Here is a 14,924-nt window from a genome sequence, read left to right on the forward strand (position 1 = left end):
TGGTACTCAAACAGAAGTTAAATTTCCCCCAAACACATCAATGTCAGGCTGGGCTCGGTCAGTTTTGGCAGCTGTGCCCTTATCTAGCAAACCATCTAAGACAAGCAGGGCTATTAATACACCAGTCACTGTTCTGCATACTAATAATAACCCACAATACTCAAAAAGTGATGATTCTACTAAAATGGGCTCAAAGAAATGGAAAGAAACACTGACCAAGAAGAACCAGTTCTCAACCTCTTCCCAGAAGAAGAGATGGAGACAGGAAGACAGTACTTTACGAAAAGAAAATCTGTTCACCATAAGCCAACAGCTCCTCGGACAGAAACTGAGGACCCCACTACATCCAAATAATTCCCAGTTTCCTTCAATGGAATTGTAGAGGATATCACAGTAACCTCAATGACATTCAGGATCTCCTTCTTCAGTATAACCCAGTTGCCTTTTGCCTTCAAGAAACTAATTTAACCGCTTCTGTTACTACCTTACTTAAACATCACATTACCTACGGAAAAGATCGAGTTTCTCATGTAATCAATTCGGCTCATGGAGGAGTTGCAATTGTAGTCAGCTCCAATATCCCTACCCGGCCATTAATGCTACAAACAAATCTTGAAGCAGTAGCCGTGATCTTCAAACTGTGATCTTCAAACCCTTGTATCTCAGCTCCCTCCCCCTTTTGCATCATAGGGGATTTTAACCCACATAATCCTTTATGGGGTGATAAGATATATGATAAACGGGGGAAAATATTAAAAACGTTTCTTAAATGATGATTAAGTGTTAGCCAGTAAAATAATTTAATTACAATAGATACCGAATATCTTTGATTACAAATAGATACTGTAGCTTTTGAGACAAATTGTGCCTCTTTTCAACAGAAAAATTGAAACTTAATAATTCTAACGGACACAGTTATGCATGCAGTGAAGTGTGCGACGGCACAAGGTAGGTCATTCAATCATTAAACTGGCGTTCATTGTTGCTGCATGGACGTGTGCAGTTTTTATCTCCAGCACTTGTCTAGACATAAAACGGTTGTCTCTAAGATGGGGTGTAGTCTCATGCCTTTGCAGCAGTTCATGGCTCTCGAATTGCCCAATATATTGAGTGACTAACCAGAGGTGGTGGCGAAAGTTTCGGGAGTGGTCAATTATTTCATAGTCCCGCTTGGGATTGAGGTCGTGGTGGGTGGACCAGAAGTGTTCTGCGATTGCGGACTGGTCGGTTTCGGCAAGGCGAATCGCTCTGTCGTGTTCTGTAAGGTGGGGTCTTAAAGATGTCTCGAAGTCTCTCCTATGTAGCAGCTGTCACAGTCTTTGCAGGCTATGCGGTATATTACACTGCTGCATAAGAGAGGGGTGACAGGGGCCTTTACACTGGAAACTAGGGCACCTCCGTAGCCGGGTGGACAGGAGCAGCAGTGCATAGCACACGCTTCTTGATTAGACCGGGGTTCGAGCCCATGACCACCAAATACGGAGGATGTGGAAAGGTCAGGGAATGACCACTGCATATCCCGGAGCAATATGGCCTTAGTTGCTAATGCTCCTAAATAACAAACAAACAACTGGAAACTAGAGAACATAAGCTTCTACCATGCAATTGCACACATCTTATGCGGTATTCTCTGAGGATTTTCGAGATCTGGCCCGACATGCCTGGATAGTACGGAATCTTGGCAGTAGGTATATTGGCCTGAGTTGGTGGTGGTCTCAGGTGGACTGTGAGCTCCTGTGCTTGCAATAAGCACTTGTCTAATAAAAATAAATAAATTTTCTGTTTATACTCCGGGACGACCAAACGGTCAGAGGAGTTTTTTACAAGATACTCAGAATACAAGAAACAGCACCGTATTCAGCAGTCACGGGCTAGAACCCCGGTTACTCAAGGCACGTGTACTTATGCACCCGCGCGCCTGACCACTAGGCTACGGTGTGTTGGGTAGCTACAATTGATTGTCTGTCCTCACTCTAGAAATCTTGTTGTGCCTAGCTTTATCTGTGCTGGAATGGCTCCAAGCTCTGGAGAATAGAGTGCGAGCAGTGCTGTTGAGATGGCCGGATCTGTAGTTTGTGAACTTTCCACACCACATAGGCTTACGGTATACTGAAGTTTCTAATATGGGCCCACGTGTTTTACTAGGACATCCAGGAATGGGAGAGATCCATTAACCTCTAACTCTAGAGTGAACTGGATGCAGACAGCGAATTGAGATATTCTAGCAACGTTGTTTCAGAGCCACGTGGGATGACGATGAAGATATCATTAACGTATCTGCACCATGTTGTAATAGGTACTGGTGGGTTCAGGAATATCTGTTCTTCCAGTTCTTCCATGACGTTGTTGGCTACTACGGAACTAACACCTATAATATTTACTAACAAGGTTAGTAAATATTATAGGTGAGATCCTACCTTGTAGTTCCTGTAAGAGTCTGAATTTATTGTAGTCAGCTCTCTTGATGTTCATTTCACCATGATGTTCACCTTGTTCATACCATCTGTCTCCAAGCTAACCGTATCTCTGATACTTATCGTTCGCGACAACAACGAAAATTTGTTAATTTAGAAAGAGAGGCCAACTCCTCAAGAACGAACACCCATTCAACTAATACGGCTTCCTTCGTTCTAAATCTGAGCAGCAAACAACTAACCATGGAGCAGCTCAACGTCTTGATCGCTGGTATGAAGTTTGCCATCGAAACCACCGATCACACAGCTCACTATGGGAGTAGAAGCAAGCATTACCAACCTCCCTGAAAAAACTGCTAATGAAATCCATTTCAAAACAGCCGCCGTCCTCCGAAGCACACAGCCCACCTACTCAAACCTTAATCACTGTCATCACGCCGCTCTTTCCTCTATAAGAAAGGACAACATCATCGTCGTGCTTCCCACTGACAAGGGACGTCGCACTGTCGTATTAGACCGGTCAGCCTACTGAGAGAAAGCCCTGGTCCTCCTACAAGACCCCAACGTATATGAACTTGTGACAGATCTGCCCATTAAAGTCTTAAGATGTCTGGAGTCATGCATCAATAAACTTGTCTATGCATGGTTTAAAGCAAAGAAAATTTCTGCTCTGATTTGGCGGCTTCTTCATGCCACAGGCTGCCAACTGCCACAGTTTTATGGGTTACCAAAAATCCATAAGTCAGGTGTTCCTCTCCGGCCCATAGTGTCCTGCTGCAATGAACCTACATATGAACTGTCCAAATATATTGCACGACTCCTCACACCTCTTGTAGGAAATACCACCCACACTGTCAATAACAGCGGCGAATTCATTCGCCTTATTAAAAAGCTCTCAATTTCTGACAACGCTGTTATGGCATCATTTGATGTAGTGCTGCTATTTACATCAATCCCTGTCCACACTGTCAATAACTTTGGCGAATTCATTCGCCTTATTAAAGAGCTCTCAATTTCTGACAACGCTGTTATGGCATCATTTGATGTAGTGCCGCTATTTACATCAATCCCTGTCCAACAGGCCGTACACTGCACCAAGAGGCTCCTTGAGAATGACTCAAAACTTCCAAAGAGAACATCACTGTCTACTGACGACATCTGTACCGCCCTCAACCTGTGCTTGTCAGGCAGCATCTTTATCTTTGAGGATTCCGTATACCAGCAAGTACATGGCACTGCTATGGCCGCCCCTGTTAGTTCCGTAGTAGCCAACATCGCCATGGAAGAATTGGAAGAACAGATATTCCTGAACCCACCAGTACCTATTACAACATGGTGCAGATTCGTTGATGACATCTTCACCGTCATCCCACGTGAAACAACATTGCTAGAATATCTCAATTCCCTGTCTATGTTCATTCAGTTCACTCTAGAGTTAGAAGTTAACAGATCTCTTCCATTCCTGGATGTCCTAGTAAAATGCGTGGGCCCATATCTGAAACCTCAGTATACTGTAAGCCTATGTGGTGCAGACAGTTCACAAACTACAGATTTGGCCATGCTCCCAGTCATCTCAACAGCACTGCCTGCACTGTATTCTCCAGAGCTTGGAGCCATTCCAGCACAGATGAAGCTAGGCACAACAAGATTTCTAGAGTGAGGACAGACTTAATCAATTGTGGCTACCTAACTCACGTATTAGACAAGTGCTTATTGCAAGCACAGGAGCTCACAGTCCACCCGAGACCACCACCAACTTAGGCCAATATACCTACTGCCTACATTCCCTACTATCCAGGCATGCCTGGCCGGATCTCAAAAATCCTCAGAGAATACCGCATAAGATGCGTGCAGTTGCCTGGTAGAAGCTTATGTTCTCTAGTTTCCAGTGTAAAGACCCCTGTCACCCCTCTCTTACGCAGCAGTGTAATACACCGCATAGCCTGCAATGACTGTGACAGCTGCTACATAGGAGAGATTTCGAGACGTCTTCAAGACCGCTTTGCAGAACATGACAGAGCTATTCGCCTTGCTGAGACCGACCAGTCCGCAATCGCGGAACACTTCTGGTCCACCCACCACGACCTCAATCCCAAGCGGGACTATGAAATAATTGACCACTCCCAACACTTTTGCTACCGCCTCTGGTTAGAGTCACTCAATATATTGGGCAATTCGAGAGCCATGAACCGCTGCAAAGGCATGAGACTACACCCCATCTTAGAGCCAACCATTTTATGTCTAGACAAGCACTGGAGAAAAACTGTGCACGTTCAGCAACAACGAACACCAGTTTAATGATTGAATGACCTACCTCATGCCCTCACACGCATAACTGTGTCCGTTAGAATAATTAAGTTTAATTTTTCTGTTGAAAAAGAGGCACAATTTGTTTCGAAAGCTACCGTATCTATTTGTAATCAAAGATATTCAGTATCTATTTGTAATTAAATTATTATTTTACTGGCTAACACTTAATCATCATTTACCATGGATCCCAGTACAACAGGCCCATTTGTCCAGAAACGTTTCTTGATAAATTAAATCTGATCCTACTGAATACTGGACTACCCACTTATTTTTTTACCTTATTAACTTATTTACCTGCCTACTGGGTCAAGCTCAGCACTTGACCTCTCCATATACTCACTAGCCCTTTTTCCACTGTTTGAATGATCTGCTCATGATAGTTTACTGGGTAGTGACCACTACCCAATAGTCTGTCACACAGAAGCAAATTTACCACCCTGCCATAATCAGACAGCCAAATGGAACTTTGCAATAGCTGATTGGGAAAAATATACGCAGCTAGCAATCCTAGAAAAAAACAGTTGTTTCAAATGTGTCAATAAATGATGCTGTTGATTACATAACAAACAAAATCCTGCAGGCCACAGAAGCAGCAATACCAAGAGTTTCCATAAGTCAACGAATAAAACCAAAACAGTGGTGGAACAATGAATGCAACCAAGCCAAACGAGAGAAAAATAAAGCCTGGTATAACTTTTGCAGGAATCCTACCACTGCTAATCTAGTCCAGTTTAAAAAATCCAGAGTCAATGCTAGGCGCATTCAACGGTCAAGCAAAGGAGAATCATGGAAACATTTCACTTCCACGATTATGAGGACCACCAAAACACAAACCATCTGGAAAAATATTAGGAAAATGTATAACAAATATCCTCCTTCACATCTGTCAATACTGAATGTAAATTGTAATGACGTTTCACTGCCTCTGGACATAGCTAACACTCTCGGAGAGTCTTTTTCTCAAACCTCTGCCGTATCCTCATACTCACTAGAATTCCAGAATTCCAGAAATTAAAGTCCCTTGCTGAAAAGCAGAAGTTAAATTTTGGCCACTAACCACCATCAATTATACAACTGTCCCTTTACCATAATTGAAATAAGGCTTGCTCTTAAAGCAAGACCTAGTGCTGCTGGACCTGATGGAGTTCCCTATTCCATGTTAAAAGAGCTGAGCGAAGAGTCGCTTTGTGTCTTACTTCTTCTGTATAACCGAATTTTTACAGAAAATGCTTTCCCCATTACCTGGAGACATGCATATGTCATAGCATTATTAAAACCTGGCAAAGACTCAACGAATCCACATGATTACCTGCCTATTGCCCTCACCAGCTGTATGGAAAAAATAATGGTATACTCTTCTCTCACCTGCTTGCTGAACAAATATAACCCTATCAGTCCTTCGCAGTGTGGATTTCATACAGGTAGATCAGCTTTAGACCTCTTGACTCAAATGGAAAACCAGATTCACAATGCTTTCGTAAGGAAGGAACATCTGACTACAGTTTATTTAGACATTGAGAAAGCTTTTGATACAGCTTGGTGATATGAAATTTTTCATAATCTCTACACTTTAGGTTTCAGTGGCAATATGCCACAATTCATACAGAAATTTCTGAAAAAAGCGGTTGTTCCAGGTGCGCATTCAATCCACCCTCTCTTGTAACTTCTCACTTCTGGTGAGTATGGGCTTGGCACACCCAAGGTCCTGAGCTGGATATCATCATTTTTCTCTTTTTGGTGATTCCCTTCTACTTCTCTCTCTCTCTCTCTCTCTCTCTCTCTCTCTCTCTCTCTCTCTCTCTCTCTCTCTCTCTCTCAGGGTAACCCGGGAATTTTTTTTTTCCCTGGTGCAGCATAAGCCTCAGGCTTCCTTGCACCATATGGCTATTAATAATAATAAAAACTTCATCCAAGGTGTTCCACAGGGTTCAGTTTTACGTGCCACGCTATTCATTATAAAAATCAACTCTGTATCAAAGATCATTCCACCCACTCTGTTTACTACCCTATATGCAGATGACTTTTGTATATCTTGTCACTCCCAAAACATGAGCATGATTGAGAGTGAACTTCAAGGTGCTCTTAACAGGATTACGTTATGAGCTGCAGATAACGGTTTTGCATATCACTTGAAAAATCTGCCGCAGTTCACTTCTGTAGAAGACGTAATCTCCATCCTGACCCAATGCTGAGCAACTACAACATACCTGTTGTGCCTACTATCCGATTTCTTGGCTTAACCTTAGATAAAAAATTTACCTTTAATGACTATATCAAACAACTTAGAATCACCTGTTTCAAGAAATGAAACATATTGAGAGTATTATCATCTACATCATAGGGTGCTGACCGTCATACACTTCATTTATATCACGCTATCGTAAGATCATAATTAGACTATGCATCTCCAGTTTACAACTCTGCTAGACCCAGCATCTTAAGGTTTTTGGACCCTATTCACCACAGTGGCCTGCGCTTTGCTCTTGGAGCCTACTGCACATCTCCAGTCCAAAGCCTTTGCGCTGAAGCTCATGATCCTCCACTCTCTCTATGAAGACAAATTTTTCTGTTAAATTATGCTGTCAAAATCAAAAGTCAATCCCTTCATCCAGCATGGAAACATTTATTTACTCCAGATTGGGAGAATTTGTATACCATTTATCCTAATAAATCGACCTGCTGGCAAACAACTTCGCTCATTACTCGATAATTGGCAGCTAGACCTTTTTAAAATAGCCACAACTAGTTTCACTGCTCCTCCATGGGCTTTGTCCCTGCAAGAATGAGAGAAAGTACTCTTTCTCCACAGAATATAAAACAGCTTAACAAATCTCTAATTGAAAAATATGGATATTATTCCCAGATATACACTGAATGCTCCAAAACTGACCATGTTGGTGCTGCTGCTGCTGTTCTTTCATCGTCCACAATCTCCAGTCAGTTACCTTTAGAATGCTGCATTTTTACTGCTGAACTACATGCCATACAAATGGCCCTGGAAACTATAAAATTGCATCAGTTTACCCATAGCATTATTTTTACTGACTCCCTCAGTGCCCTTCTCACTTTACAGCAACCAAGAAAATATCACAACTACCTACTTGGTAATATTCATAACTTGCTGACTAACCTAGCTAAGGACATGAAAGTAATAAAATTCTGTTGGGTCGCTAGCCATGTTGGCATATCTGGCAATGAGAGTGCTGACCACACAGCCAAATCTACTGTGGTACCAGTTGATGCTTCTTTCAAAATCCCTTTCACTGACTATGACTTTTGTATATTTGTCTTATAATAAGGCAAAATATGGACCACTGGCAAACCATCTGGCAAAACCAAGAAGGCAGCAAACTGCTTCAGATTAAACCGAATCTCCAGTCTTGGCCATCTAGCTTCCACTTGAACCAAAAGAAAGAAGTCACGCTTGCAAGACTTCAAATAGGACATACACACCTTACTCACTTTTATCTTCTTTCTTCCTCAGATCCACCTTTCTGTTCGAACTGCCAAGTGCAAATCAAAGTCCAGCATATCATAGTTGACTGCCTTCTCTATAATGGAGTACGGCAAATCACCTTCTTATCAAGCCCAAATCATACCTACTTTGCAACAAATTTTAGATAACAGGTCTGACATTGATGCAGTTTTCACTTTTCTAAAAAAGATAAAATGCTGCAACAGAATATAGTGTTTAAATCCGACAAAATACACATCTCACTTTTAAAGACACCTGGTAACTCCTGCCATTGTTTGGCGCATAATGGCTTTTAGCTGCCGTTGCGCCATAAAATCTCCAACAACTACCACCAAGATCATTAATACATGAGTTGGAAGAAAAATGGGATTCTAGCAGGTCAGCTTTAAACTTGGCTTAAGTGACAACAGAACCATCTGGTTTTGACAGAGGTGGGAGCAGAGATGGGCAAAGGTTGTGGCCAATAGCTTTGGCAAGAGACCAGAATGCTGGGCTACCATTAGGGCAAGAAGCAAGTTTTCTATTCTTAGCCTGTTCAAACTCTAGATCACCAAGTTGTGATCTGAGGTGCCTAAAGGACCATTCACTTCGACCGTATACTTAGAAGGGTTGTTTGTGAGAATCTTTGCGAGGTCATTAGTAATTGCAAAAGCCTCAGCATCTCGACCAGCTGGGTCGGTGGGGCTAGGAAACAGAAGCCAGCTGGAGTTGTCAACATTTTAATCACCAAGGAAAGTTGGACTGGAAAAAGTCAAGTTGCAGAGAGAGGAAGTCAAAGAGCTCCAAGTGATTAGTGGAGTTGGGAGATGGGTAGAGACAACAGATGAATTTGACAGAATGAGGTAGAGAGATTTTAAGCCAGAGAAGATTGAAAAGAGGACATTCCAAATTACTAAGTCTCTGACAGAAAATATCGGAACAGACATATGCACAAGTACCACCTTTGAGGCAAAAAGAATCATACAGTGAATAATTTGGGCAACTGAGATGAGCAGTAGTTGAATCAACCGATAACTGAGATTCTGTCAGAAAAAGTACATGGGGTTTGCAGACTGCAGGTGGAAATGGATATCATTGAGATTAGAAATTAGACCATATATATTTGTGAAACGAAGTAGGAAGTGTTTGGGAGGTTTAGATCTTTTTGCAGATAAGCTTACTCTATTAGTTTGACAATTTGTGGTGTATTCAATAGTAAGAAAAAGTGGGGGGGGGGACATGCTGTACAAACTAATGAAATTTTTGGATATGGTGTACACATGATAAGAATATACCCAGATCCTTGATATAACGTGGGCTCGACAATGTCCCCCTACATACACACTACTCGGACTCCCTCCAGTCACTATCTGGCAGAGTAGAGGTAGCAAGATTATACACTAGCTGATCCAGAAGCCTCCTAGAGAGTTACCAATTGGTTCAGTCTGGTGTACTAACTAGCAGTAGGCCTGTGAACACAGTTTTAGAGCTGTACCCTGAAATGTAAGGAAGATTGGATCTCCCCATGATGTCCATCATAACCTCAAAAGGCATCAGTCATACTGCATGATGGAAGAGATGGGAAGGGTTGACCAGAACTTAGCTCTGGAGACTAAACATGGGTTCCACCACTTCAAGCCTCCAATAAGCAAAGGGGTGGTATGCTTGGTTTTCATGATTTCTCATATATTTCCATTAACTATGCATTTTACCCTTTGGGAAGATATTTATGGCAATTAGGTATATCAGATGGAGTCTTTTTATTGGATTTCATTCACAGAGATATATATATATATATATCCCATCTAACAAATATATTTTGAACATTTCTGCCACCCACAATGCAGCACAAAACACATTATTTGCAAAATTCACAGGAGATGCAGTTTTTTGTCCGGCGCTGTATTACCAGACCTTGTTACCACCAATTCAGTTTTTCTTACAAGTTGTTCTTGCACTGAACTTAGCCAACATATACATTCCTATTCTCATTTCCTCTTAGTTGATTCTGCCATGATCAAAATGAAATCAAAATAAAATGAAATTTAAATCAAACATTACTGATATGAGACTTTAGCTATTGAATGGTTTGAACAGAACTTTCTATATAATGTTCTTAATACTACTTTTCACAACTATAGCAATTGAATGACTTTAAATTTTGAATGCATGCACTAGATATGCATCTTGGAAGTTAAACTCATCTCAAATAATGTTTTTGTCACGTTCACACATTTGAACCAATTGTGGTGATGCTTATGAAAGTCCAGTACCAAGACTCTTGGTTCTTTTAAGTTTCCATGTGTTGTAATAGGTTTTAGATTTTATCGTCAAACCATCAAGAGAAAGGTGCAGGCACTTTTTTTTGAGTGGGTTGGAGTTTAAGCTCTTTATTTTCTTCGTGTATTTTTAATTTTTTGTTCAACTTTCCAGTACTTTAACCATACAGTCAGGAAGTATCAACTCTGTGATGGCATTTTTTATTGCAGTAATAAGTTAAATAAATACTGTGTCAATTTTGTTATCCCACAAAATATTGGGAAATAATTTTAAACATTATTCTCAAATGCACTAGTGTTTTCTTTTTGTTCAGTTTGTCACTGGGATCTTAATAGCACATAGTAGAATAGATGATTTTGGATTGTATCACAATATACCACTTGCAATCATGCAACAATGTCATCATTAGTAGAAAGCAAGTATCATTCTTTTATTCAAAAATTCAATAAAGATGGTATAGAATACTATTCAGTGTCTTTAAGTGGCATTTCCAGTATTAATATTGGCCATATGGTTCAAGAAAGCCAGATTTTTGCCGCACCAGAAAACTGCATGCAGTGTTTGCATTTGTGTGTGTTGTAAAAGAATATATCTAGGAGATGAAGTAGTTGTTAAATTTCCAAGTAAAAATATTTTACTACTTTTAGAACCTTCATGTAATGGAGAAACTGTGCAAGTGAAGCTGGAGAGCATGAAGTTAGGTACATTGAAATTTCAGAAGATTATTTATTAGAAAAACTTTCAAGCCTGAAAGCGAGTAAGGCTTGTGGAATTGATGGCATATGCCCAGTAATTTTGAGGGAGGTAGCAACAGAATGCATTGAAGTTAATTATGAAGTTATCACTAGACTCAGGAGTTATTTTCTTGGACTGAAGGGAATAACCAATACATTCCCTCCAATATATCGCCAATACATAAAGGTAGCTCTATGGTGTAGTGGGTGACACCTATCAGTCAGTCTGACTTTGGTGGTACTAAAAATCATGGCGACGATGATAAAGAGTGCATTACAAGATCATTTAGATTGAGATTGAATTGTGAAAGAAACACAGCATGGTTTTTAAAGGGAAAATCATGTTATTAGCTATTTTGACGTCACTCATGAGCTGAATGTAGGAAATAAATTTGACATTTTTCCTTAGATGTTAGCACAGTGTTTAATTCTACATTTATGATTACTGTATAGGCTGGAACATGTTGAAACACTGCATCTACCTGAGGGAAAATCCTTAGATAGCTTGCAGGGGTAGGTAGAGGGTTGTGATTATCGGTTTTTCTTCAGATTGATCTAACACAAGAAGCAGGTTCCTCAAGTTTCGGTACTGAACCACTCGTGTTTTTTGATTTTTTTTAAATGACATCAGTGAATGGACAGAGGGCATGATGTCAAAATTTGCAGATGATATCAAGATTGGTAAATTAGTTAATGATCAGCACCAGGCACAGCTTCTTCATTACAACTTAGATAAAATTCAGAGATTGTGAGAAAAGTGGCATCTATCTTTGAAAGCAACAAAATGCAATACCTTACACTGGGGGAATCACCACTCCAAAATAACTTACAAACTTCATGGGGTTTGAAATAAAAACAGTAGAGGAAGAAAGATATTTGTAAGTTACAATATGGTTGGATATGAAATTCTCTAAGCAATGTAGACAAGTGGCAAGGAGGGGCCATGGTGTCCTATCAATGATTTATAGATGATTTGTTTGTAGAAAAGGGAAGAAATAAGAAATAGAAATTTCTTGTTGAAATAAGAAATATAAATACATAATACTACTGTATAAAGCAATTGGAAGATCACTTGGAATACTGTATCCATGTATGGCGACTGCACCTAAAAATAGACATTGAGCCTCTTAAAAGGGTCCAAAATGGGCAATGTACGTGTTGAGATTAGCAAAAGGCATCCATATGAGAAAAGACTTAGAATATGTGGACTGCAAAGTGTAGAAACTAGACACCTTAAAGGAGATTTGATTGAGGTGTAAAATAAAATGAACAATGGTAAAAGTTTCACTGTTATAAATGATTCCAAAACTTCAAATAAATTCAAATTATGGGAAAAATGTTTAGACTGGGTTGAAAATTTGATTTTAGCCAGCAAGTTATTTATTGGAATAAGTTGCCTCCATGGGTAATGAGGAAATTCAAAGTTCAATTGGATAGCTACTTACGTGAGGAGGGATCAAATAGTTGGTTTTTTATTTTATTTTATTTTTTTGGTTAGTGCAGCAAAAGACTGAGGCTTCCTTTCTCAAAACAACTAATATTAAATAATAAATAACACAACTGCAAAATGTAATTTTTATTTGTGTAATTTACTTGTGTAGTTATATCATATTGATGTACAGTGGGCAGGTATACATTTGCCTTGTTCCCAATAATTATGCATTTTTTGAACTTATTGAAATTAATTTTATTTCTGCATATAGGTAGCTTTGAAATATGTACAGCCATCGGCCAAGAGAGAAGGCTTTGCCACTGTGCCTGATGTGACATGGAATGATATAGGAGCCTTAAAAGATATCCAGGAAGAGCTTCAGTTGACAATTTTGGTAGGTTTTTAGATATGGTCATGCTAAGAAAGGTTAAAAGTTTAAGTTAATTCAAGTAATGAAATACCACACCACCACCACCAGCTGAAAAACATACTACCATGGAGGACCTGGTCATATTAAAGAACTTGTAGACACACAGGTGCAAACAAGTTCTGAAAAAATAACTAAATTAAAAGATACAGTAAATAAAGTAAATAGACTGGTATACTTGAATGTCAGAATACTAATAAAAAAAAAAGTGATTAAATCCATTTGCAAAACAGTAAAAATTGGAAAATCTGTCAGATTTCAGTAGCAGATTTCAGGTTGATCCTTAATCAACTGAGATCTAAAAGAAATATTGTCATCTTTAATGGATGGAATTTGACTAGAATGCATGCATGCACGTTTTTCTTTATATTTCAGCTGATATAAGGTTCGCACACGAATTTTTTTTAGTATTTTAAAGTAGATTGGCTGGCTTATTTATTAACAGTATATTTTAGTATAATAAAGTGTTTTGAACGTCAGTGTATTCGAGTTCATTTGCACAAGTATTCCTGTGATTATGGTCTCTTGAAAAGTAAGCCCTGTTCTCTCATGTTAAGGAACTGGCCATTCAGTATTAGTACAGATCAACCATTACTAATCCGGAAGCGTTGGGACCTGTGGGGTGCCATATTAGTGAATTTGCTGGATCGCCGGTGGTTATTTTAGCACATACATTTTACCCAACAGCTAACCACCTCCTTCTACCTTTAACACATTGACCACCATGCTAGTTTAAGAAAAAAAAAAAAAAAAAATTCGCCGACCGGGCTAGCCGAGTGGGTAAAGTACCTTCCCGGCAACCCAAAGGTCGCGGGTTCGATTCCCACCTCGGGCTTGGATCAAAGTACTACAAAAACCTTGGGAGGTGCAATATGGCCACAGAAGCCGATGCGCCAACAACTACCAAATCAAAAAAAAAAAGAAAAAAATTCCCCAGGAGCCAAAAAATATTTGGGAAATAATTTGATTAGTAATTCTAAAATAAATATTGTAATGTCAGTGTTGTCGTTTTTTCACTTAAAAAAATACTTTTTTAAATATATTTTATGTCGCATATATGTTTTTGCAGCTAAAGTATGTTGGTTACTTTATTTCTTGAGAAGCCTTGTCGACCACATACATGTGACGCTATTATGGCATACATACGAAGGTCGTTTGTGATTAGTTTATTGCACGCGCGGTGAGCACTGCAATAAAACTAATTACGATAAAATAAACTCTCAAATGTTGCGATAAGTTTGTCAGTATTGTTAGAGATTTTGTGAAAATAAGTTCATTAGCGCACTGTATTATCCATCATATTGCGTTGTGTTTTTCTGCAAGTTTGTATGAGTGTGTTGTAAATAAAGAAAAATCTAAAAAGGAATGGCTAAAAGAAAATTACTAAGATAAGAGGAACTGAGAGAAATTGCTGGGATTTACAGCAGAGTTAAACTTCTCACAGACACACCGCTGTCGAGTTTATTCAGAAGTTCAACCTTATCTGTTATGGACAATGTACGGTGTTTGCGCTTTACACCACAAGAGGCACTTCCTTTATGCATTGGAACTGTGGCTTGGGCTAAATGTGAGCAGGTAATGATAATAAATGCAGAAAAACAAGTGGGAAAGGCTTGCCAGTGTTTGCGAGTTCATACCAACAGCTGATGCTGCAACCAACGCCACCAAAACAGTACCAGCAGGTCGATGCGCTGACCCGGAAAATTTGAAATTACGTTCGTGGAAATTATGTCCGAATTAGTGATGGAACCGGATTACCATTGGCTGGATTAGCGATGGTCGACCTGTATTAGTATCGACATAATGATGCAAGGAAGCAAAGCTTTATACACCACCAGCCTAAAAAGAGAGGGAAAAAAAAAAACTTCTCTAT

At 39.6% G+C, this 14,924-nt stretch overlaps 1 protein-coding gene across 1 annotated transcript in view; it reads left to right on the top strand.

Annotated features, from left to right (window-relative positions):
* Positions 1-14,924, top strand: part of smid (nuclear valosin-containing protein-like smid) — a 402,569-nt gene that overhangs the window by 279,462 nt on the left and 108,183 nt on the right. The window contains exon 13 of the mRNA XM_090375537.1: positions 12,896-13,018. Coding sequence (XP_090231663.1) covers positions 12,896-13,018 — 123 coding nt within the window. The remainder of the gene's footprint in view (positions 1-12,895; positions 13,019-14,924) is intronic.

The sequence above is a fragment of the Mastigoproctus giganteus genome, chromosome 6, assembly GCF_048544385.1.
Source record: "Mastigoproctus giganteus isolate SK-2022 chromosome 6, ASM4854438v1, whole genome shotgun sequence".
Taxonomy (NCBI): domain Eukaryota; kingdom Metazoa; phylum Arthropoda; class Arachnida; order Uropygi; family Thelyphonidae; genus Mastigoproctus; species Mastigoproctus giganteus.